Below are 26,176 nucleotides of genomic sequence, written 5' to 3'. Positions count from 1 at the left end.
CAGCCATTAAACTGTGGGTTCAGATAAGACGTCTGAGGAAGATCCCCTATTACTGTCATCACGCCCCCCATTTGGGATTCGCCTGGCATGCCTGAATGCTTAAAGGATGTGCTATCAGCCCCACTGAGAGAAAACGGAATAGTGGAATGGGTACAAATATTAAATGGACCTAAACTTATCGACTGGGAGAGTCTTGTAGATTTAACAAACTGGAGTTTGTCTAAATTTAAGTATTATCAGCTAGTAAGTTGGGCTAGACTCTTAGCAAAAGATGGGCCAGGTAACTTGGAATTAGAGGCGAAAATCCTAGCGACATTTGAGAAGAAAGAAGTAGCTTACTGGTACTGGGCGCTTATCAATGAAGGACGAGAGGATTTCACTTTACCTGATGAGATATGGGGAAAGCCGCAGCCGTCGCAGGATGTATCAACATTATGGCAAGTATCTGCGGCTGCATGTGGGGATGTGAATAAATCCGCACCTTTGAAAAATAACTTATTTTTTACTCTGCACAGAGCATATTGGACACCCAAGAGATTATCGAAAATGAACAAAGGGAGAATAAGGAATTGCCATAAGTGCTGTGAAGAGAGAGTTGACGACATCCACATGTTTTGGCAGTGCCCGCACCTCCAGCCCTACTGGGAGAATGTAGGTAAGATCCTCTCTGAGGTCTTCCGTCAAGAAATACAGGTAAGCGCCCAACTGATATTATTTGGGGTGAAACTAGACGATACTGGAGGATCTAGTCTTAACAAAAGGCATAGGAATCTATTATTCTTGTTGGTTTTAGCAGCTAGACGGGAGATTTGTATAAAGTGGGTTAATCCCCTTCCCCCTACAGGAGAAGAATGGTTGAATTCAGTCATTACAATAAACCAACTGGATAAAACAGGGCCATACAGCAAAAGGTTGGAGTTTTGGAATAACTGGGAACAGTACTGGGCGGAGAGAGTGTGATAAACCATGATTCTGCAACCCTTTGTGGTCCAAGCGCATCCACAGTTTTGAATATCGGTTATAGAGTATTAACCAGTGAAATGAGTGGGCAAGCCGCGTAAGAGATGCGTAACAAGCCAGGAGGATACCCCCACGTAGGATATGGAATGAACCTAGTGCCGGGGAAGGGCCATTGAAGGTACAGTTGGTTCAGAATGGCTCTCTTCAAATGGTTACATTGCTATAACACTCTATTTTTTGAAACTTTGCTTCAAAAAAAAAAAAAAAGAAGGCCAACCAATGGTAAGCAACGACAGGCTCCAAGCCCTTATCTGTTCTTGGTAAGCCCACGATATGCATTTTGCAGCCAAACAGCTGTGCTTTCTGGTTGGCTCGACCTAAAAATTGTTATTATTAAACAGCGTTGTTTGAAAATATATATTAAAAAAAAGGATGAGATGATGTAACAGGTGCATGTGTGGTTACAAGCATAGGACGACATGTGGTGATGTGTATATGTAGACGCACCGCCATACATGCACATGCATTTATCATGATGTAGAAGCCATTTATAAAATAAATCTACTGTTCCAAGATAGCAGACACCTATCTTGAAGTAGTAAATGAAAACATATGTTTTAAAACATATACAAAGGGAAGCAACAGCCCAGTAGCAGACTGCAGCTCCAAAAACATTTATTTGTTGGTTTAAAAAAAATGCAATGGGGTGGTGTGAAAGGGCAAGCGAGGAGTCATTGAAGGGGTGGATCTGACACCAATATGCAGCGGAAGCTGAAGGTGGGGCAGAGGAGAAAAGGAGGAGCATGGAAGGGTTTTTAAAAAAAATTAAAAAGCCAGTTGAAGAGAGGCAGGGGAGAAACACACAGTCAGGGAGTTCTGATGGAGGTAAGCAGCAAGAGAGAGAAAGAGCAACACACATACCCCCACGGAGAGCTAAAAGAAATATATAGTTGTCTGAATGCAAGCAGTATAATGATACAAGTCTTCGAATCAGAGCATAATGATTAAGAAAATCAGCAAAGGTGGGGACTACAAAAAAAGTGAGGAAACCACTGATTAGGAAGGCGTAAAATGAGCTAGACAAGAAAACCCCTCCCATCAGGAGCAAGGGAGAGACCCAAATCCCAGTATATGTATTTATTTTAATGTATTAGAGCCAATAGGTCTACCACAACAGAGAGCTAGTTTCTAGGCAATATTTAAAAACAGGTATGACAACTATTGGAGCTATTTTTAAAAGGTCTTGTTTGGGTGTACCCTACAGCACAGCAAGACACCTTTAAACTTCCTCTACAAAAATCCACACATCCAGGCATTAGTCCAGCATTAGGCTACATGGCTGCAGTGCTTTCTCCAAACCTATATGAAGCATGGTATGGCATGTAATTGCACACATATTCTAAACTTTTATCACTACACGGTCTTACACAATAATCAACAGATGGCAGTGAGTACCACAAGTACTCAGGCCCAGTTGTACCACTAGTGAGTCACCAAGCCAAGTCTGGAAAAAGGGATTCATGTACAACCAATTAGAAACCAGTAATCATACTTCTTCAAAACATAATGGCTTATAAATTAGAATTAAGGTTTGAGATTTAACAAAACAGGTAAGTACAGGTAAGTGCAGATGCAAAACAAATTTTCTGATGAAAACAAACGGGCCTACACTCAATGCCCAAGTATTTATGAAACCACCTAGTGATTGCATGAATAGTTGTGCATGCGCAACCTTAAAGGAGTTATTTCCTGGTGCGTTCATTGTTTGATGATGTTTAGATTACTCCCACAATTACTATCTGTTGAAGTCCTTATCTGATGAGGCATGGAGGTTCTAACAAAAGCAGTAAATTGGGGACCTTACTAAAGGCACAATTGTATTCTCTATGCACATCCATCCAATTACTATTCATTCAAATAAATATTAAATCTACTTAATATAAATACACTTAATAAAATGCCATGCAAAATCTTTATCAATTTATGAGAAAATAGAAAAAAAATATGGTTTTGAATACTAAATGTAAAACCCTTGAGACTATAGGATCTTTAAATAATCTAACATAAAAGAAATTATAGATGAACAATTATCAATCGTTATTGAAAAGAACATTTAAATGTAATAACAACAAAAAGATTAGGCAGACTTGTATGGAGTAGGGAACCAGAAATATTGTTACAGATTGAGTGTATTGCCTCGGCAAACAAAAGCAACGGTGTTTGCTCTTATATCAAAAATATTAGTCTGTTATACAAATACCAATTAATGTTTCAGTAAAGTAAAAGGCTTTTATAAAGTAAGCAAAAATAACTGTCAAAAATACTCGAATTTGACACTGAATCCTTTAAATATACTGTTAGAGGGGGTCAGAGCAGGTCTTTTGTAATGCTATAACACTAAAATATACTTTGGACCATGTCCACTGTATCATTGTAGCACATTGTAAATCTGTATGTTATGTCTGAAAGATGCCATTCAGAAAAAGACACAAAAAAGCCTGGACAAGATGATCTAAGTTTACAATTAATGTGAAGAATTAAGACCTATCTCCAATTAATGAAGAAGAGTGGAGGAAATATGTAACTGACCTGTACTGACAAAAACTTGAGTCTGAAGTAAAATTAATAAAGTGTGATAATAGATGCTTTTTCTATTCTGTTAAATATGAAATGGAAATAACATATATTGAGGCCATAGGTGCAATAAAAGAAGCATCACTCTTCAATGTTAAAGCACGAGAAGGAATCACAGTGTTAATTATAAGGCATAACAGTAATCTATGGGCCTTGGTGTCAAGCCTTAGTTCAGTGTCTGTTTTAATTTAAGTAGTTTTAACAATCAAGCGGCGATTGTACGATTATTATCACTTACATGATTATTAACATTTCCCATTATTTTATTATTTGATAATTCTACTCGAGTCATAAGTGAACATTTTCTGCAGATGATCCAAGATTTCCATAAGAATGAGAAAAATGCACAGGCCAAGAATTACTACGGGCTCGCGTTGCCGGGCAGATCAAGGTGCATCCTTGCGTTCATCTGCCCTGAGAAGACGTTACATAGATGGAGCATGGGCATAACCATGCATCCGTCCATAGTTTTTGGCACATTCCCATATTTTCTAATAATAGTAAACCTGGAAATCCGTCAAAATGCTACCTCTTCCCAGGGGAGGCGTAAAGGAGAAATACGTTTATTTCTCCTTGTTTTTTCCTCCTTTTACGTGTACTGCACTCTGCAGCACACATAGAGGAAAAAAGCCTCAGAGCATAGTTTTTGTGCCGGAATGTGTCCCTTACTGAACAAAAACAGTCCTGCCAGAAATGCAGGCTACCTTGTACCATGGTGCAGGGCTGCCTGCTTGGGAGTGTGGCAGCCACTAGCACACCAGTGCAGGGAGAGAGCAGGAATGCGCCATATCTTGGTTGAAATGATGTGCTCCTGCCCCTTCCATTGGACGCAGCGCAGCAAGTTGTCTTGCTGCATTGCGCTGCATCAAATGTTAGTAAATGTGTCTCAAAGTAATTTAGCCCTGGAGCAACTGGGTTGAAGCTAATCACTTACTTTAAATAGCTGTGTAATTATCCAAAGTTTACTGGAAAAGTAATGGTGGCTACCATGCTATCGGTGTATGTGGTATTTCGCATTTGTGATTATTCTTTTGACTTTATTAACCTAAGCATCATATATTTTAACTTGAAAATTTGATGTAACAGTTCCGCTGTTAGGTATTAAAATTCCAAGACCTTTGTTAAATCTGGCATATATTTTGCCGCAGCACTCTTCGATCCTCTGTGTTGCAGATCTCCATGTCTTGAGAACCACTAAAACCTTTTTCACATTTCAAGTTTTAATGTAGGAAGAAGAATTTCTTCTAATGGATTTTACCACAATAGGTCCTCAGATGTTGTTAAAAAGTTCACAGGAGTACAGTACTGAGAGTAATAATAATACACCTCCTTCAAATAAAATAATGGATTTTAGAAGTTATATTAAGCAGAATAAACCTTTTCAGTGGTACCATTCTCGAATTAAACTAGAGACTGTTCTAGACTGTAAATACTTAGGAGAATAGTAGGTAATGTGGACTAAAACACAAAGGTATTTCAAATTGTTAACAGTAAAATCCTGTAACTTCTTCAATATGGTGTCGAATTTAATACGACACCTTGGAAAGTGATTACAAAAGACTGGAGAACAAAGATTTACAAATTCATAAAATTCCAAAACCGAAAAAAATTATATTTGGATTACACTTGACTAATAAAAGAAGTTATGATTACAAGGTCTTGGGTGACTCTAGAAAATATAGAAAGTGAATTTTGAATGGAGTTTTTGTGTAAATTGTTAGGAAAGAACAGATAAAAGATACAAACGAAAATTCAGTACTGAATGTCGGAGGCGCCCGGCAGTCATGTGCCACCTTTTGTGGGGACTGATGGAAGGAAGAAGACCTTCTACAAGTCACTTTGAGGAACAAACCAAAGATGAACACAAATCAGATGCCACAAGCTTTTCCACTTATCTATTACCCACACATAAAAAAAAGCATTACCTTACCTTACCAGAATGAGACACAGCCTTTAAAGAATCAGACCCGGGGCGTCACTGGAAGGCAGGAGTTGTTACCTCTGTGTTGCTGCTTTTAACGTCTTTCAATTGATTTGTAATTCCAGGTCTTATTGACTAAATGTTCTGAACTCCTAAATTCCATACTGGTCTGTAAGAATGTGCTTTTTTATCCCTAAAACCTAAATCTTGAGACTCAGATTCTGGATTCGAGAAATTCTACAAACCAAAACTCCACCGTAGAGAAATGCGTGGCAAGGCAGCAGCAGATACATGAATATTATTTTAATGGAAGCTCAGGAAGAAAATTAATATGTGGGTGCATTTTATTTGCCTGCCATTGCCTCACACTCCCCGCAGCTCCATTGGCTGTTTACTATGTCCACCGACATAGTGAAGTGTTGCTACTCTGCACAGAGCATATTGGACACCCAAGAGATTATCGAAAATGAACAAAGGGAGAATAAGGAATTGCCATAAGTGCTGTGAAGAGAGAGTTGACGACATCCACATGTTTTGGCAGTGCCCGCACCTCCAGCCCTACTGGGAGAATGTAGGTAAGATCCTCTCTGAGGTCTTCCGTCAAGAAATACAGGTAAGCGCCCAACTGATATTATTTGGGGTGAAACTAGACGATACTGGAGGATCTAGTCTTAACAAAAGGCATAGGAATCTATTATTCTTGTTGGTTTTAGCAGCTAGACGGGAGATTTGTATAAAGTGGGTTAATCCCCTTCCCCCTACAGGAGAAGAATGGTTGAATTCAGTCATTACAATAAACCAACTGGATAAAACAGGGCCATACAGCAAAAGGTTGGAGTTTTGGAATAACTGGGAACAGTACTGGGCGGAGAGAGTGTGATAAACCATGATTCTGCAACCCTTTGTGGTCCAAGCGCATCCACAGTTTTGAATATCGGTTATAGAGTATTAACCAGTGAAATGAGTGGGCAAGCCGCGTAAGAGATGCGTAACAAGCCAGGAGGATACCCCCACGTAGGATATGGAATGAACCTAGTGCCGGGGAAGGGCCATTGAAGGTACAGTTGGTTCAGAATGGCTCTCTTCAAATGGTTACATTGCTATAACACTCTATTTTTTGAAACTTTGCTTCAAAAAAAAAAAAAAAGAAGGCCAACCAATGGTAAGCAACGACAGGCTCCAAGCCCTTATCTGTTCTTGGTAAGCCCACAATATGCATTTTGCAGCCAAACAGCTGTGCTTTCTGGTTGGCTCGACCTAAAAATTGTTATTATTAAACAGCGTTGTTTGAAAATATATATTAAAAAAAAGGATGAGATGATGTAACAGGTGCATGTGTGGTTACAAGCATAGGACGACATGTGGTGATGTGTATATGTAGACGCACCGCCATACATGCACATGCATTTATCATGATGTAGAAGCCATTTATAAAATAAATCTACTGTTCCAAGATAGCAGACACCTATCTTGAAGTAGTAAATGAAAACATATGTTTTAAAACATATACAAAGGGAAGCAACAGCCCAGTAGCAGACTGCAGCTCCAAAAACATTTATTTGTTGGTTTAAAAAAAATGCAATGGGGTGGTGTGAAAGGGCAAGCGAGGAGTCATTGAAGGGGTGGATCTGACACCAATATGCAGCGGAAGCTGAAGGTGGGGCAGAGGAGAAAAGGAGGAGCATGGAAGGGTTTTTAAAAAAAATTAAAAAGCCAGTTGAAGAGAGGCAGGGGAGAAACACACAGTCAGGGAGTTCTGATGGAGGTAAGCAGCAAGAGAGAGAAAGAGCAACACACATACCCCCACGGAGAGCTAAAAGAAATATATAGTTGTCTGAATGCAAGCAGTATAATGATACAAGTCTTCGAATCAGAGCATAATGATTAAGAAAATCAGCAAAGGTGGGGACTACAAAAAAAGTGAGGAAACCACTGATTAGGAAGGCGTAAAATGAGCTAGACAAGAAAACCCCTCCCATCAGGAGCAAGGGAGAGACCCAAATCCCAGTATATGTATTTATTTTAATGTATTAGAGCCAATAGGTCTACCACAACAGAGAGCTAGTTTCTAGGCAATATTTAAAAACAGGTATGACAACTATTGGAGCTATTTTTAAAAGGTCTTGTTTGGGTGTACCCTACAGCACAGCAAGACACCTTTAAACTTCCTCTACAAAAATCCACACATCCAGGCATTAGTCCAGCATTAGGCTACATGGCTGCAGTGCTTTCTCCAAACCTATATGAAGCATGGTATGGCATGTAATTGCACACATATTCTAAACTTTTATCACTACACGGTCTTACACAATAATCAACAGATGGCAGTGAGTACCACAAGTACTCAGGCCCAGTTGTACCACTAGTGAGTCACCAAGCCAAGTCTGGAAAAAGGGATTCATGTACAACCAATTAGAAACCAGTAATCATACTTCTTCAAAACATAATGGCTTATAAATTAGAATTAAGGTTTGAGATTTAACAAAACAGGTAAGTACAGGTAAGTGCAGATGCAAAACAAATTTTCTGATGAAAACAAACGGGCCTACACTCAATGCCCAAGTATTTATGAAACCACCTAGTGATTGCATGAATAGTTGTGCATGCGCAACCTTAAAGGAGTTATTTCCTGGTGCGTTCATTGTTTGATGATGTTTAGATTACTCCCACAATTACTATCTGTTGAAGTCCTTATCTGATGAGGCATGGAGGTTCTAACAAAAGCAGTAAATTGGGGACCTTACTAAAGGCACAATTGTATTCTCTATGCACATCCATCCAATTACTATTCATTCAAATAAATATTAAATCTACTTAATATAAATACACTTAATAAAATGCCATGCAAAATCTTTATCAATTTATGAGAAAATAGAAAAAAAATATGGTTTTGAATACTAAATGTAAAACCCTTGAGACTATAGGATCTTTAAATAATCTAACATAAAAGAAATTATAGATGAACAATTATCAATCGTTATTGAAAAGAACATTTAAATGTAATAACAACAAAAAGATTAGGCAGACTTGTATGGAGTAGGGAACCAGAAATATTGTTACAGATTGAGTGTATTGCCTCGGCAAACAAAAGCAACGGTGTTTGCTCTTATATCAAAAATATTAGTCTGTTATACAAATACCAATTAATGTTTCAGTAAAGTAAAAGGCTTTTATAAAGTAAGCAAAAATAACTGTCAAAAATACTCGAATTTGACACTGAATCCTTTAAATATACTGTTAGAGGGGGTCAGAGCAGGTCTTTTGTAATGCTATAACACTAAAATATACTTTGGACCATGTCCACTGTATCATTGTAGCACATTGTAAATCTGTATGTTATGTCTGAAAGATGCCATTCAGAAAAAGACACAAAAAAGCCTGGACAAGATGATCTAAGTTTACAATTAATGTGAAGAATTAAGACCTATCTCCAATTAATGAAGAAGAGTGGAGGAAATATGTAACTGACCTGTACTGACAAAAACTTGAGTCTGAAGTAAAATTAATAAAGTGTGATAATAGATGCTTTTTCTATTCTGTTAAATATGAAATGGAAATAACATATATTGAGGCCATAGGTGCAATAAAAGAAGCATCACTCTTCAATGTTAAAGCACGAGAAGGAATCACAGTGTTAATTATAAGGCATAACAGTAATCTATGGGCCTTGGTGTCAAGCCTTAGTTCAGTGTCTGTTTTAATTTAAGTAGTTTTAACAATCAAGCGGCGATTGTACGATTATTATCACTTACATGATTATTAACATTTCCCATTATTTTATTATTTGATAATTCTACTCGAGTCATAAGTGAACATTTTCTGCAGATGATCCAAGATTTCCATAAGAATGAGAAAAATGCACAGGCCAAGAATTACTACGGGCTCGCGTTGCCGGGCAGATCAAGGTGCATCCTTGCGTTCATCTGCCCTGAGAAGACGTTACATAGATGGAGCATGGGCATAACCATGCATCCGTCCATAGTTTTTGGCACATTCCCATATTTTCTAATAATAGTAAACCTGGAAATCCGTCAAAATGCTACCTCTTCCCAGGGGAGGCGTAAAGGAGAAATACGTTTATTTCTCCTTGTTTTTTCCTCCTTTTACGTGTACTGCACTCTGCAGCACACATAGAGGAAAAAAGCCTCAGAGCATAGTTTTTGTGCCGGAATGTGTCCCTTACTGAACAAAAACAGTCCTGCCAGAAATGCAGGCTACCTTGTACCATGGTGCAGGGCTGCCTGCTTGGGAGTGTGGCAGCCACTAGCACACCAGTGCAGGGAGAGAGCAGGAATGCGCCATATCTTGGTTGAAATGATGTGCTCCTGCCCCTTCCATTGGACGCAGCGCAGCAAGTTGTCTTGCTGCATTGCGCTGCATCAAATGTTAGTAAATGTGTCTCAAAGTAATTTAGCCCTGGAGCAACTGGGTTGAAGCTAATCACTTACTTTAAATAGCTGTGTAATTATCCAAAGTTTACTGGAAAAGTAATGGTGGCTACCATGCTATCGGTGTATGTGGTATTTCGCATTTGTGATTATTCTTTTGACTTTATTAACCTAAGCATCATATATTTTAACTTGAAAATTTGATGTAACAGTTCCGCTGTTAGGTATTAAAATTCCAAGACCTTTGTTAAATCTGGCATATATTTTGCCGCAGCACTCTTCGATCCTCTGTGTTGCAGATCTCCATGTCTTGAGAACCACTAAAACCTTTTTCACATTTCAAGTTTTAATGTAGGAAGAAGAATTTCTTCTAATGGATTTTACCACAATAGGTCCTCAGATGTTGTTAAAAAGTTCACAGGAGTACAGTACTGAGAGTAATAATAATACACCTCCTTCAAATAAAATAATGGATTTTAGAAGTTATATTAAGCAGAATAAACCTTTTCAGTGGTACCATTCTCGAATTAAACTAGAGACTGTTCTAGACTGTAAATACTTAGGAGAATAGTAGGTAATGTGGACTAAAACACAAAGGTATTTCAAATTGTTAACAGTAAAATCCTGTAACTTCTTCAATATGGTGTCGAATTTAATACGACACCTTGGAAAGTGATTACAAAAGACTGGAGAACAAAGATTTACAAATTCATAAAATTCCAAAACCGAAAAAAATTATAATTGGATTACACTTGACTAATAAAAGAAGTTATGATTACAAGGTCTTGGGTGACTCTAGAAAATATAGAAAGTGAATTTTGAATGGAGTTTTTGTGTAAATTGTTAGGAAAGAACAGATAAAAGATACAAACGAAAATTCAGTACTGAATGTCGGAGGCGCCCGGCAGTCATGTGCCACCTTTTGTGGGGACTGATGGAAGGAAGAAGACCTTCTACAAGTCACTTTGAGGAACAAACCAAAGATGAACACAAATCAGATGCCACAAGCTTTTCCATTTATCTATTACCCACACATAAAAAAAAGCATTACCTTACCTTACCAGAATGAGACACAGCCTTTAAAGAATCAGACCCGGGGCGTCACTGGAAGGCAGGAGTTGTTACCTCTGTGTTGCTGCTTTTAACGTCTTTCAATTGATTTGTAATTCCAGGTCTTATTGACTAAATGTTCTGAACTCCTAAATTCCATACTGGTCTGTAAGAATGTGCTTTTTTATCCCTAAAACCTAAATCTTGAGACTCAGATTCTGGATTCGAGAAATTCTACAAACCAAAACTCCACCGTAGAGAAATGCGTGGCAAGGCAGCAGCAGATACATGAATATTATTTTAATGGAAGCTCAGGAAGAAAATTAATATGTGGGTGCATTTTATTTGCCTGCCATTGCCTCACACTCCCCGCAGCTCCATTGGCTGTTTACTATGTCCACCGACATAGTGAAGTGTTGCTAGACCGATGGGCATTGTAAACAGACTGCAGCAATGCTGGAGACAGGGTGCATTTTAGCAGTCTGCTATTCTGTGACAATCTAATCTCTGCCACAGGGCAAGCAAACGAATGAAATCTGCCATTCAGATGCAACAAACACCACCGCAGGACGGGTGGCACGAAAATAAAGAAATGCTCCCAATGGTGCCTTCTATCAATACGTTATGTGCAACAACAAAAAAAGATAACTGCCTATTGGGGACGCGCCATCCCACGCAGTGCTGGAAACTAGAACTATGGAGCTCAAATATTCGGCCTTCTGTCACAATCCATGACGGAAAGTGACATTTTCATGAGACCCGTCTAACCTGCTGTACGTGTCTAATCACCTCCAAAGATTTGATGGGTCCCACAGGTCTATTTTCAAGAGATTTGCACAAGCCTAGTCGATTGTTTTAAACGCTGGATCTGTGAGTCTTTTATCAGAATAGTCTAAAAATGTACCCCAATTCAGCAGGGTAGCAAAAGACAGCCACTATCATAGTCTGTTGGTAGTGACGTCCAAAGATGGAACATTTGACCGTTCACACCCCTGGGACCTGGTGCCGCTTCATTGTGAACTAATGAAAGCCACACACCTGTTTCTGGGAAAGACAGCAATTGCATGGGGTAAGAGTATGCCAAATGGGTATTTATTCCTCCAACTGATTGTATTCGCTATAAACTCTAAAAGTGTTCACTACAAAATTGCCTTAATACAAGTAATGGTATGTGTAAGAACATTTAATTTCAAAACTCAACGTGCAAGATGAGTTTAGGAATCATGGGATAATGCGTTCTTACTTATTACAATGAATTCAAATCATACATTTGAAGAGAGAGCGACTTGGTAACCATAAACAAGTGCAAAGGACACTGTCCTCTTACCTGCACTGACTCCCCGCTGTGGCTTTTTTGGGACCTCTCCTCCTCACACAGGAGGGACGCGATTAGCCGCTCTGTGAAGGACCGGCACAACCCCTGAAAGGGAGAAGAGAAAACTCAGTCTGACATTCTTTTAAACATGGGCATTTGTGGGCAGCTTCCATGTGCCGAAGCCAATCAGGCATTCAGAAATCCAGGAATTATTAAAGTGGTAAATTTACATACTTATTAGTGATCATATGCATGTCACATATGGAGGCCCACGACAGAGCAACATGTTCATTGCAGGGCTCGATCGAAAGTATCGGTCAAAACCTCTGCCGGACGACACCATGGGGCATTTGTGGCAAAAAGCTAACTGATGCTTTAAGAGGGAATCCCCCTCGCACACATAGAGCACCTTAGCGAGTGCTTCACATTTGTCAAATTACACACTCACTTAAATTAAATTGCACCTTCACTTATTTATTGGTCCTGAGGAAAGCCAGTTTTAATAATAAAGGCCTGGCTGAAACATGTAGACCACACCTGGATGCAGGAGGCCATAATTGATACTCCTTCCAAATCCACCAGCCTTTTTTAATGCTAACGGAGGCCCAGTTATTAACCTCTTAAGTGCTGCGTTGGGGCGTTGGCCGACGGCAGCACTACCTCCCCAGTGCTGCGCACGACCATAGGACGTCCATTCAGCACTAGTTCGAATGGACAGCGCAGCACTGGGGAGGATGTTTGCGCGCATCTAAGGTGGTAAAGTTTAATTTACCCTCGGGTACTGGGACCCCTGCATATCTTTTAACTCTCACTTTCACGTCAACACACTGCACACTCAGTAACATACCTGCTTCGCTGTATCCAGGCATTGAAGCACATCCGGGACACATTCGGTGTCACTGGGTGGGCCCGATGATGAAGAATGCCACCAACTAGGTTGGTGGGTGAGGGCTTCATGAACAAACAGAATGGTTTGTACCTTGCCATACAGCTTTGAGTCAAATGAGACACTTTGCAAATAGGCTAGTCCTTATTGATTAAACAAATATACTAACAACATCTTGGGCATCAGCTATTCAAGACCATAGACAAATGTATTTACTATAAAATACCATAGTGCACATATCCATTTAATATCAAGGGTTCATTGTTTGTGCTAATTAGGGTGATGGTAGTGCCCCCCTGCTGAAGAATCCGTCCATTAATTGTTACTCCTTTCCTAATTAGGTATGAATCCTGCTGTTCGACTCCTAGCATTCTATATGGTTCCAGGGGATCTTCAGACATATGATTTCACGACTTAGGGGGCGATTTCGATGTCAGATGGACCTGAGTCCATCCAGCATCGATTGGATACTGGGACCAACTGATTTCCTGTCAGCGGTCCCAACCAGCAATTAGGATGTGACAAACACTGTTCGGTCGCAATCCTATTCTTTACAATTGGAGCATGCATTGCAACCGGAATGCATGCTCTCATTGTAAAGAGAAGAGGTGCAGTTAACTGCCACGGGGTGCAGAGATCAACAGGGGGGGCAACATAGGTGCCCTCTCAGCTGCCATCTGGAGACATTGCACCCATGGGGCCCTGCCGGGGGCACCCAAAGTCAACATCCAGCAGCCTTTCTGTTTCAGAAAGGCCGGCACAGAAAAGCTGTCGGAATCCAACATTGTAATCCCTCGGGCAGAAAGTGCCACCCTTGGGATTACAGGAGGCTTTCTGAATGGCAGACAGAAACCATTCAGATATCCAGTTTGGATTAATTTCCGACCGACTCCATCCAAGTGGGTCGGCCGGAAATGAATCCAAACTACTGATTATGATGCCATAGGAACGGCTCCGACCAAGGGTCGGAGCTGTTTCCTATGACATCATAATCGGCCTGTTAATAGTAAATGTGGGAGGTACTGAGGAAGTTGCTGGAAAAAGAGGCATACTTTGTACTAATTGGGAAGGGTTTGTGGATGAGCAAGAAGGGGATTTAGAGAGTGCTAAGGAGGGGTTTACAGAGGGAGAGACGCCCATCCACAAAAGAATAAGCACAACCATTGCTAATCACAAACTGTATTTCTAAAGTTATTATAGCCAAAAAGGACAACAATCAGTAATAAATGTACTCCAGCTCAGACCTGGAGAAAGTCCCGCACAACACACGTTCAATCAGTGGTACTGTAACACCCTTCCATAGAAAATAATGGAGGCAGGGGCTTAAATAATTAAATAGAACCTCATAGGAAATAACGATAAAATAAATTAAATAATTTTGACTTTCTAGAAATACGTACAAATGTATTTAATAATGATATAAAAGAAAAAATTAATACAAGGTAAAATGTGTTAATAAACTTTTAATAATTTAAAAAAATAACTACTTACTAAATAATTTAATTAATTTACATTAGTCATATACTTAAAATTTCAGCATTTTAATACACAATGGTCTGTTAAGGAATTGTGTAAAAGTGTATTATATTGTCATTTTTAAATTGTACTTTTATGGTGTTTCTAAATACCGAATAAAGATATTGATTGATAATACACAATAAAAAACCCATTTTATTTTAGGTGGGATTTTATTTATATTTAAAAAAAGAATGTACATTTAATTTAATATATACAAATTAATTAAATATTTATCCCAGAATTTGGCTAATAGTGCTGTAACATGTTATCCTATATTTTTAATAAATACAAAAAATGTATTTACATTAATAATTAACATCAAAATATCTCTACTAGTTTTCTTCAGGTTTACTAAATAGTTACCATTTTGCCCATACTTTACCATATGTAAATCTCCCTCTTGTAGTTTTATTGTTTTTTTTATAAATTAGTTACATTACTTTTTACATTTTAAAAAGGTACTAACATATTTTAATATAAAATAATATTTAGTTTAATACCATTTACATTATTTAACATTTAAATAACATTACATGTACATATATATCCAGTATTAGGTCCTACCATTTCTAAGTCACCAACTATTACTTTCAGAAAAGCTCCATCAATGAGGGATACGTTTATCAAGAACAGTCCCGAATTGGTAGAAAAACAAAGTTGTCTGTCTCCCAGAAAGGGATTTTACAAATGTTTTTCTCATGGAGCTTGTAAATTTAGGAGCAACATTGCTGAGTACAGCATGCCATTTCATGAAAGATCACAGAAAATAAAGCTTCAAAACTGAGTATGCAATATACATATTGGAATGTGACTGTACTTTGACATATGTTGGTAGTACCAATATTGCAGGTTCACAAAAGAACACTTAAACATCTAAGAGCCATCACCAACATAGACAGCACATACCTAGTAGCAAGACATGTCAATGAATGTAATTAGGCTAATCCCAAGTGTCTCAAGTATTTTGTCATTGATGCATTCAACAAGTGGATGAGGGGAGGCAACCGGGATCGGTTGCTGAGGCAATTGGAGTTATACAATCTTAACAACAACAGTATCTAGAGGTCAAATGTAAAGCTCACCTGCGGACACGAACCCCAACAGAATACAAATAAAGAAACCCAAAACAATATGCCATATGGTAAAGACTCAAACAATGGGCAATTGTTCCCATCAGTAACCATTCGATACCGCCCTTTTTAACATCATTTGGGTTCTCCTTGCCCAGGAGACAAGACAAGACAACATAGCCTACTGATGTTTTTCTAGGACTATGTGTGATGTTAAATAAATGTGTTGACAAGAAGGGTGGTATATTCGAAAGATATGAGCCTGTTTATGGTTACTGAATAAGCAGTGCAAAAAGTGAATCAAACAATAAATGTGAGTGCATGAATAAAATTGAATCAGTTGAGTAGATTGTGAGTTTTAATGATATCTCTCAAATGTCCAAATGTTAAAAATATAGTGAAAATACAGATTTAACATAATATCTGTAAGCAATATTGGTCGACATGTTTCAGCATTTAAGATGGAATAGTTCCAATGCTTTCTTCAGGACCTGTTAGAAACTACTGCTTATAAAGTGAGATTAAAATCAATCACCTGTAATTTTCAGGTTTCATGATCAACCACATACCATTAGTAGTGGTGATGGCGCTTCACCCCACCTGGCTGCAGCTCAGGTTAATAGGAGCACCACTCTATCCGTCGGTGTCTCCGCACTCTCGTCTGTGCTGACTGGGGAGGCCCTTGGAGTTACACTACATTTTAAATTTAAATTCCAAATCTCCAAATGGTTTGAATGTGTGAGAAGAGCTGCACACATTTTTGTAATATAAATAATTGATTGGCAATTTCACAAATCAAGGAATTAGAGAGAATACATTCACTTAGGTTAGTTTTCCCTGTTTCACATTTTATGAGGTATGGTAGCACTTGACTACGGGTAAGGAACTTTTCTGTTAGACATTAGTTGATGGGTACATGATTCGATATGATTATGTTTTGGCATGGGATAGTGCAATCATCGATAAGTGTCAAAATTAGTAGCATGTGATTTTATTAGATATAGCGCTGTGAATTGTGACTTGGATCATACAGTAGACTTTGCCCACTATGGGCTCAATTGTGTGTCGAAATTAAGTCATACATTAAGCATAAAATAACATGGTTTATACAAAAAAAATCTTTTAACAGTATCAGGTTATTAGATTTGATTTATAAAATGTTAATATATGAAATCATGTAATGCAAATTTATATGCCTATTTATTTATAATGCTTTTTATAGACTCATTAAAATGTTATATGACCATGTATTTATCATGAGAAGAATTACGTGAAATTGACCAATGAAATGTAAATGTCTGTTTTCCATGTCCATTGATCAGATAACTACCATATAAATGGATGTTTAGCAATGTTTTTAAAGTCGAAATAAATTACTTTCATTTAACATTATTTCTAATGGGGTTCTACATGAGGTCCTGGGCTCCATTATTTCTTATGGGAGGGTGTTGCAGTAAAAGTGGTTAGCCATATGTGGTGCTGGACTTACTACTGCTCCTTTTTGGCAGCAGTAATTTACACTCATACATTTGGCTCCTCCCCTGTTTCAGGGGGTTGGGACATGTAAATTAGTATGTTAGAGTAACTTCACACTTGCGATTGGTGAACAGCCAAACGTAGAAGTTACATCCATGTGTAACTTACTCACAGGTGTAACTTTGTGAATATCCCAGTGTGTTATCAACTGTGAAGCTCCCTAACTTCTCTGCCATCAGAAATGCTTATATGATGGGGAGTGCCACAATCAGTCACATTGGAAGACCTGCCCTATTTAGGGTGGGTCTTCTATTGCTGTGTTTATTGTATACTTCACCTTACTGCACATTAGGGGAAAACTATCACTGTCCCTCTCTCTCATGGACAAAAGTCTGAGAATGTGAGCAACATTGATTTTACATTTTTCAAAAAGCAAAAATCCCATTTTGGGTGGGGTGCTTTGATAATACAAACAAAAAACACTTGGGTGGGGGCTTTGAAAATACATTTCAAAAAATCATGTAATTGTGTGCAAAATCGCAATTAGCAACTTATTTATTTATTTTATTTTTAATATTTATAGAGCGCTGCATTTACCCATGGGCGTCTTGGCGCTAATAAACCATTTATTTGAGCACGAAAATGTGAAGAATGAATCAGTTAATTAAGACAGAGTATGAAGGGTGAAATGATTATTGAGTGAACAGCCAAGTTTTCAGGAGTTTACGGAACTGAAGGAGCGTGGCACTTTGTCTGATGTGAAGAGGCAGGGTGTTCCAAAGTCTGGGGGCCGCCACCAGAAAGCGTCGGTCACCCCAGGTGACTGTTTTGGTGGGGGGGACGACCAGTTGATTGAGAGTGGCTGATCGTAGAGCTCTGGTGGGTTTGTAGTGTTGTAGTTGATCTTTTAGGAAGTGTGGTCCTTGATTGTTAACTGCTTTGAACACAATGCAGAGGGATTTGAAATTAATTCTTTTTTGTACAGTGAGCCAATGAAAATCCTTTATATTTTTGGAGATGGATTCAAACTTTGTCTTGCCGGAGAGCAGACAAGCCGCCGCGTTTTGTACCGTTTGGAGTTTTGTAATTACTCTAGTTTGAGCATTAAGGAATAGCCCATTGCAATAGTCCAAGGATGAGAGGACAAGGGCAGTGACAAGTGTCTTGATGGCAGAGTCAGGGAGAAAAGGGCGTATTTTCCTGATCATTTTTTATTTCAGGTGTGCCGTCGACACTGTTTTGTTGGCGTGGTCCATGAAAATTAGCCCATCATCGAAGATGACTCCGAGGTTCCTAACCTTCGTGGTAGGAGTGGGAGGGGTACCGAAGGCCTCTGGCCACCAACTAGTTGGCCAGGCTGGTAGGAGTGGTCCAAAGATGAGTACCTCGGTTTTTTCCGAATTTAGCTTTAGGCAGTTGGTAGCCATCCATTCTCCTATATCTAGGAGCCCTTTCTTAAATTTTTCGGCTACTTGCTCTCCATCCCCTTTGAACTTCATTCAAAGTGCACTTGTTCTGCAAGCTGAAGGATTATAGGCCTAAAAAAAATCCAGCAGACAACTCTAAATATGCTGGCAGGGTCACCTATGACCAGTGAAGGCTTCCACTAACACTGCAGTTGGCAGCCCATGTGCCATAATCTAAATTAGATAAGTTACTCTTTAAAACAAGCATTGACAAAGCCAGAATGGTGTGTCTCTAATGTGAGTGCCAGCCTATTGGTGTTGCCATTGCTTGTTGGCTAAGGACAGCTTTATAAAGATAAAGAAAATTCAAAGTACTCGAAGACAGATTAGCACATTTGACAGTGGCTCAGAATGGTACACTGAATGCAATATTTGTATCTTTTATAAATGGAACAATTTATTTGTCAAATACTTTTCACTCAAGAAACACTAAACAGAATTTAAAAAGAATAAGGAAGTGTCATGATTTAAAGGAAAACACTTTCCAGGGCCTAATTTACTTTCCACATGACTGAGAAATGAAACAAATACAAGAACTATTTGGTCCTCTGCAGTAGCCCAGGTAGGAGATTTATGGGCTGTCAGGAGAAAAGACATCTCCTTTTCAGTGTTGCTAAGTACACCTTCTATCTCAAAGGTCAACTGAGTGGGCTAGAAGCCAGCTCTGCCTTCAAGGTCATAAAAGCTTTTGTGTGCCAAGCCCTGTGCTTTCATGCAATATATGGAATGATTGAGACAATACAAAAACAACCCTTAGAGCTTGCACTTCAGTCGTACAGTGCCAAAAATATGCCTGCTACTGTGCTTTTGCAGAAAAGCTTGGAGGGGTGAGAGGCAACAGTAAGGGCGGGGTGCAAATATTTAATGGGGGGAGGAGCACAAGGGGAGAACCTGCCATGGAGTACTGAAAGGAAAAGACAAAATCAGTTCTCTGAATGTGAGCAATTAAGGAACGTAAGCATACAGTCAACAGAATGGCAAAGAGGCTATGTATGGGGGGCGCGGGGGAGGGGGGGGCCGAATCAATCACGATAAGAGGAAAGCAAGTAATCGAATAAATAGGCAACACCTGAGAATGACTATAAAGCCAACCAAAGGTAAACAATGGTTGGGATGTAAGCCTACTGCAGGTATATAGTTCTACTGTAGGCCTTATGCAACCCGACAGGTGTCAGGTGGGCAAGTCGGGAAAAAAGCCTCCTGAATCAGGCTCGCTTTCAAGGTAGTGGTCAGTGGGCCAGAAGAGTGACAGTAAGGTCTGAAGTGCCAAACAGGAGCTGGTATAACGGCAACTACAACCGGCTGATGAAGAAATCTGAATCAACGGTTCCGCGGGCAGTCGTGCTGAGTTATTCACACAGCCCCTTCGTGACTAAATTCTCCTCGGCATCCCCCACCATATCACCGAGTGTGTGAGACGCTGAGCCTAAGGGAAAGGTTAAGTGACAATCTTTGTTTACAGCCCACTCAACTCCTCACCGCCTGTGAACTGACAACTGCATTAACCTTTAATTACCCCCTGGCGAACTATGCACCTGACGACAAATCCCGCGCGCTCCTGCCCGCCACTCTCGGCGCGCGCTGCTTTAATGAGGGGAGCAGCTGGCTCCGCTGCCAGGGGACCCTCGTGAATATTATACAGGCAGAGTGGGCTGCGGTATGAGGGACCAGTCTAATCCACCCCAGGCTGCAGCTTAAAGGATGGTAGGGTTGGGACAGAGTCAGTCAAAATACCAGGCTCAAGCAGCACAATGCCTCAACACTGCTGCGACATACAGACAAAGCCACCTCCTGAAATCCATACAAAGCAGCCTCCCCATGGTAGAATGTAAAGAGGTAACTTCAAAACTCGTTGCAGCGGGTTAAGTGGCCTCTGAGAGCAAATCTCAGCCCATTCCCCACATGTATCTAAAGCTGATGCATGCATAAACTCAGGGCTGGCTTTAGCGCTGGTGGCGCCCGGTGCGACAATCTTTGTTGGTGGCCCCAGTGGCCTCTTTATTTACAGATTAGCTCACTGCCATCCTCCAACAGGGCCCCTCATGTCTCCATAGCCTGCTCTCACATGTATTTTTTTATTTTATTTAATAGCGCTATAGTGCTAAAGACACATTATACAGAGACAACGATTCACACGTGTGTAAATCAGTGTTTAGGAAATGCTAAATAAGACAATGAGGATACAAGATGTAGGAGTCACGTCATCCATACTCGTATGCAGTATATTTTAAAAGTGTATGGTATGTAAAAACACTAGCACAGGATTTAAAAGGTAACACAGAGGTTGGGGTTGGCTTTTCTAATAAAAATGCCCTTTTTAGTGACATTAGGGAAATGAAAGACTGGGGGAAAACAAAACGTTTTAACCTACACCTTGCAGTTTGCAAGCAGCTCTTTGATGACAGTTCATAGTTTACTGCTATATTAGGATTGCAATTTATGAACTGCTTGTAATAAACCATCTGTGTGACAAAAGCAATAACCCACTGAGCTATATACATTATATACAATTCTGTGATCTGCATGGTGCACAATCAATCAATCAATCAGGGAATTTCTAGAGCGCGCTACTCACCCGTAAGGGTCTCAAGGCGCTGGGGGGTGGTCGTTACTGCTCGAACAGCCAGGTCTTGAGTTGCTTCCTGAAGGCGAGGTGGTCCTGTGTCAGCCGGAGGTGGGTGGGGAGGGAGTTCCATGTCTTGGCTGCCAGGTAGGAGAAGGATCTTCCTCCGGCGGTGGCTTTGCGGATGCGTGGAACGGTGGCAAGGGCGAGGCTGGCGGAGCGGAGCTGGCGGGTTGGTGTGTAGAATGCGAGGCGGTTGTTGAGGTACGTGGGGCCCGCGTCGTGGAGAGACTTGTGTGCGTGGGTGAGGAGTCTGAATGTGATTCTCTTGCTGACGGGGAGCCAGTGCAGATTCTTCAGATGGGCGGTGATGTGGCAGTGGCGGGGGATGTCCGGGATGAGTCTTGCCGAGGCGTTCTGTATGCGCTGCAGTCTTTTCTGGAGCTTGGCTGTGGATCCGGCGTAGAGGGTGTTTCCGTAGTCTAGGCGGCTGGTGACGAGGGCCTGGGTGACCGTCTTCCTGGTAGCGGTGGGGATCCATCGGAAGATCTTTCAGGGCATGCACAGGGTGTTGAAGCAGGACGCTGAAACGGCGTTGACTTGCTTGGTCATCGTGAGGGAGGAATCCAGGATGATGCCCAGGTTGCGTGCGTGGTCTGTGGGTTTGGGGGCGGTGCCCAGGGCAGGTTGCCACCAGGAGTCGTTCCAAGCCGAGGGGGATGGTCCCAGGATGAGGACTTCCGTCTTGTCTGAGTTCAGTTTCAGGCGGCTGAGCTTCATCCATTCCGCGACGTCCTTCAGTCCATCCTGGAGACTGGCTCTGGCGGTGTTTGGGTCGTTGGTGAGGGAGAGGATCAGCTGTGTCTCGTCGGCGTAGGAGATGATGTTGAGGTTGTGTTTGCGCGCAATGGCTGCGAGGGGGCTCATGTTGATGTTGAAGAGGGTGGGGCTGAGCGAGGAACCTTGTGGGAAGCCGCAGATGACTTCGGTAGCCGCGGACCGGAATGGGGGGAGGCGGACCCTCTGGGTTCTGCCGGCGAGGAATGAGATGATCCCTTCTAAGGCTGCGCCTTGGATTCCGGTATCGTTGAGGCGTTGTATCAGGGTGCGGTGGCAAACTGTGTCGAAGGCTGCTGAGAGATCCAGGAGGATGAGTGGGGTGGTTTCCCCGTTGTCGAGCATGGATCTGATGTCGTCGGTTGCTGCGATGAGTGCGGTTTTGGTGCAGTGGTTTGCTCGGAAACCGGACTGTGATGGGTCGAGGGATCCGTTTGTCTCGAGGAAGGCGGAGAGTTGTTGGTTGACGGTCTTCTCGATGACTTTAACGGGAAACGGGAGAAGCGAGATGGGTCGAAAGTTCTTGAGGTCCGTGGGGTCTGCGGTGGGTTTTTTCAGTAGGGCGCTGAGTTCGGCATGCTTCCAGCTCTCCGGGAAGGTGGCTGTTGCGAAGGAGCTGTTGATGACCTCGCGGAGTTGGGGTGCGATGATGGAGTCGGCTTTGTTGAAGATGTGGTGTGGGCATGGGTCAGTGGGGGAGCCGGAGTGGATGGTGCTCATCGTGCGGGCGGTGTCTTCGGTGCTAACCGGGTTCCAGGTGCAGAGGGTGGCGGTTGGGTGCGCTGGTTCGGTGGCTGGGTGGGTGGTCTGTGCGCCGAAGCTGTCGTGTATGTCGGTGATCTTGCAGTGAAAGAACGTGGCGAGTGAGTCGCAGAGGTCTTGCGAGGGTGTGATGTCGTTGTTGCAGGCGCTGGGGTTGGAGAGCTCTCTAACGATGCTGACGATCCTTGCTGTTGTGGGCGTTGTTGTCCAGGCGCTGTTTGTAGGTAGTTCTCTTGGTAGTGCGGATCAGTTGGTGGTGCTTGCGGGTGGCGTTCTTGAGGGCTGTCATGTTGTCTGTTGTTTGGTTCTGGCGCCAGGTTTTCTCCAGGGAGCGGCAGGTTTTCTTTGAGTTTATGAGGTCGTCTGTGAGCCATGAGGCTTTCTTGCTGTGGGGTCCGCTGGGTGGTCTCTTCAGTGGTGCGAGTTCGTTGGCGCAGTTGGTGAGCCATTGTGCGAGGTTGCGGGCTGCGTCGTTGGGGTCCGTTGTGTTGGTGGGGGGGCTCTGGCTTAGGGGGGTGGTGAGTTGGTCGGCAGTGATCTTGCTCCAGCTTCTGCAGGGGGCCTGTTGCGGGTGGTGGTGGGTCGTGATTTTCTCGAAGGGGAAGTGGACGCAGCTGTGGTCTGTCCAGTGGAGTCTGGTGGAGTGGCTGAAGGAGACGTGCTTGCTGGAGGAGAAGACGGAGTCAAGCGTGTGGCCAGCGTAGTGGGTGGGGTGGTTCACCAGTTGCTTGAGTCCGAGGTTGGCGCGGTTGTCCAGCAGGGTGGCGGTGTTGCTGTCCTTGTTGTTCTCCAGGTGGAAGTTGAGGTCTCCTAGGAGGATGTAGTCGGGGGAGGTGAGGGTGTGAGGGCTTACGAAGTCTGCGATGGATTCGCTGAATTGAGTGCGTGGTCCCGGGGGTCTGTAGATTAGGGTGCCTCTGAGGGTGGTCCTGGGGTCGGTGTGTATCTGGAAGTGCAGGTGTTCGGCGGCTGAGAGGGTGTCTTCTGTGTTGGTTGTGATGCGGATGGTGTTTCTGTGGACGATGGCGATGCCTCCTCCGGTTTGATTGGTGCGGTCCTTCCGGGTGATCTTGTAGCCGTCCGGGATGGCTATGGCGATGTCGGGGGCTGAGGAGGCGTTCATCCAGGTTTCCGTGAGGAAGGCGACGTCCGGTGCTGTTGTGTCTAGGAGGTTCCAGAGTTCGATTGCGTGCCTGTGGACGCAGTGGGTGTTGAGCAGGATGCACCTGAGGTGATTCTTGCTGGTGGTAGGTTTGGTGGGTGCTGGTTAAGGATGGATGCAGGTGAATTTGCAATCTTGGCAGGTGAAGGGTCCGTGGGTGCGTTTCGGGGTGGCCATGTAGCAGGCGGGGTTCCGGTCGGTGTTGAGTGCGCAAAGGGTGGCGGCGTCGTATGTTCGTCGGGTACGTTGGCCTCGTTGAGATCCAGGGTTCCTGGCGCTGGGCGTGGTCCAGGCGCGGACGGGCATAGACGGGCTTGCCTTAGGCGCGCAATCGGCGCGCAATCGGAGCGCCCGCTGCGCGTGAATGCTGCGCGTGCGTGTGGACTCTGCCATAAATGGCGAGAGGGGAGGAGGAGGGAGGGAGGAGCAGCTGGGAGGCGGGAGCGGGGTGACGAATGGGAAGGGGAGAGGGTCCAAGGAGAAAGGGGGCGGGGCCGCAGGGGAGCAGCGGCAGGGAGCGGGGAGTGGGGTGTAACGGCAGAAAATGGCAGAAAGTCAGAAAAAACACACAATCAGGGGCACCACACGAGGGGTGGACAACACTGCTGGCACGAGAAGGTACAGAGAAGAGTACAGAGAGGTACAGCACTGCTGGCACGAGACGGTACAGAGAAGAGTACAGAGAGTACAGAGTACAGAGAGGTGTAGAGAAGCGGTGACACCAACGGAGGCACAGGGGTCACGGCCTCGGGCGGCGGCGAGCGGGCGGTGGAAGAAGGGAGACCAGGTCACTCAGGAGGAGCCACGCGGCGGGTGGAGCGACCATCTCTGACGATGTCAGGTCAGGTCACCGCTCCCCGTCGCATGGAGGCGCCTTAAGTGTCCAGTGGGAGGGAGGAGCAGCTGGGAGGCGGGAGCAGGGTGGCGAATGGGAAGGGAAGAGGGTCCAGGAGAAAGGGGGCGGGGCCTCAGGGGAGCAGCGGCAGGAAGCGGGGTGTAGCGGCGGGAAACAGCAGAAAGTCAGAAAAAACACACAATCAGGGGCACCACACGAGGAGTGGAAAACACTGCTGGCACGAGAAGGTACAGAGAAGAGTACAGAGATGTACAACACTGCTGGCACGAGATGGTACAGAGAAGAGTACAGAGAGTACAGAGTACAGAGTACAGAGTACAGAGTACAGAGAGGTGCAGAGAAGCGGTGACACCAACGGAGGCACAGGGGTCACGGCCTGGGGCAGCGGCGAGCGGACGGTGGAAGCAGGAAGACCGGGTCACTCAGGAGGAGCCACGCGGCGGGTGGAGCGACCGTCTCTGACGATGTCAGGTCAGGTCACCGCTCCCCGTCGCGTGGGGGCGCCTTAAGTGTCCAGTGGGAGGGAGGAGCAGCTGGGAGGCGGGAGCGGGGTGGCGATGGGAAGGGGAGAGGGTCCAAGGAGAAAGGGGGCGGGCCGCAGGGGATCAGCGGCAGGGAGCGGGGAGTGGGGTGTAACAGCGGGAAACAGGAAACGGCAGAAAGTCAGAAAAAACACACAATCAGGGCACCACACGAGGGGTGGACAACACTGCTGGCACGAGAAGGTACAGAGAAGAGTACAGAGAGGTACAACACTGCTGGCACGAGACGGTACAGAGAAGAGTACAGAGTACAGAGAGGGGCAGAGAAGCGGTGACACCAACGGAGGCACAGGGGTCACGGCCTCGGGCGGCGGCGAGCGGGCGGTGGAAGCAGGGAGACCGGGTCACTCAGGAGGAGCCACGCGGTGGGTGGAGCGACCGTCTCTGACGATGTCAGGTCAGGTCACATGCTTTGTAACAGGCATATTTACCCTCTATGCTACTTTAGTATGTATCAGATCTGCCACTAACCAACATAATGTAGATTTTTCTCCATCAGGTACATTAATCAGTAAATGTAAATGTAAATGTAGGTGTACTTATATAGCGCAACCTGTCACCCAAAGGGCATCCTGGCGCTTGCTTAGGGAACCCGTCCTGGTATTCCCCTGTGAGAAGCCCCAGCAGGGTGTCCACAAGGTGAAAGCCAGGCATCCCGCCGCGAGGGGCCGTTGTGGAGATTAAGCAAGCTATTGCCCAGAGTTGCAGAGTGAGACCCCGTGAGTCGAGTAGGCACCGGAGCGAGAATTGTTGAGGCCGTGGAATTTTGA

At 43.3% G+C, this 26,176-nt stretch overlaps 1 protein-coding gene across 1 annotated transcript in view; it reads right to left on the bottom strand.

Annotated features, from left to right (window-relative positions):
- The window catches only part of LOC147712145 (uncharacterized), a 936,609-nt gene that overhangs the window by 151,913 nt on the left and 758,520 nt on the right, over window positions 1–26,176 (bottom strand). Inside the window, exon 17 of the mRNA XM_086922921.1 lies at window positions 12,281–12,373. Coding sequence (XP_086779047.1) covers window positions 12,281–12,373 — 93 coding nt within the window. The remainder of the gene's footprint in view (window positions 1–12,280; window positions 12,374–26,176) is intronic.

The sequence above is a fragment of the Lissotriton vulgaris genome, chromosome 5 (genome assembly GCF_964263255.1).
Source record: "Lissotriton vulgaris chromosome 5, aLisVul1.2, whole genome shotgun sequence".
Classification (NCBI taxonomy): domain Eukaryota; kingdom Metazoa; phylum Chordata; class Amphibia; order Caudata; family Salamandridae; genus Lissotriton; species Lissotriton vulgaris.
This window is presented reverse-complemented; position numbering and strand designations above follow the sequence as displayed.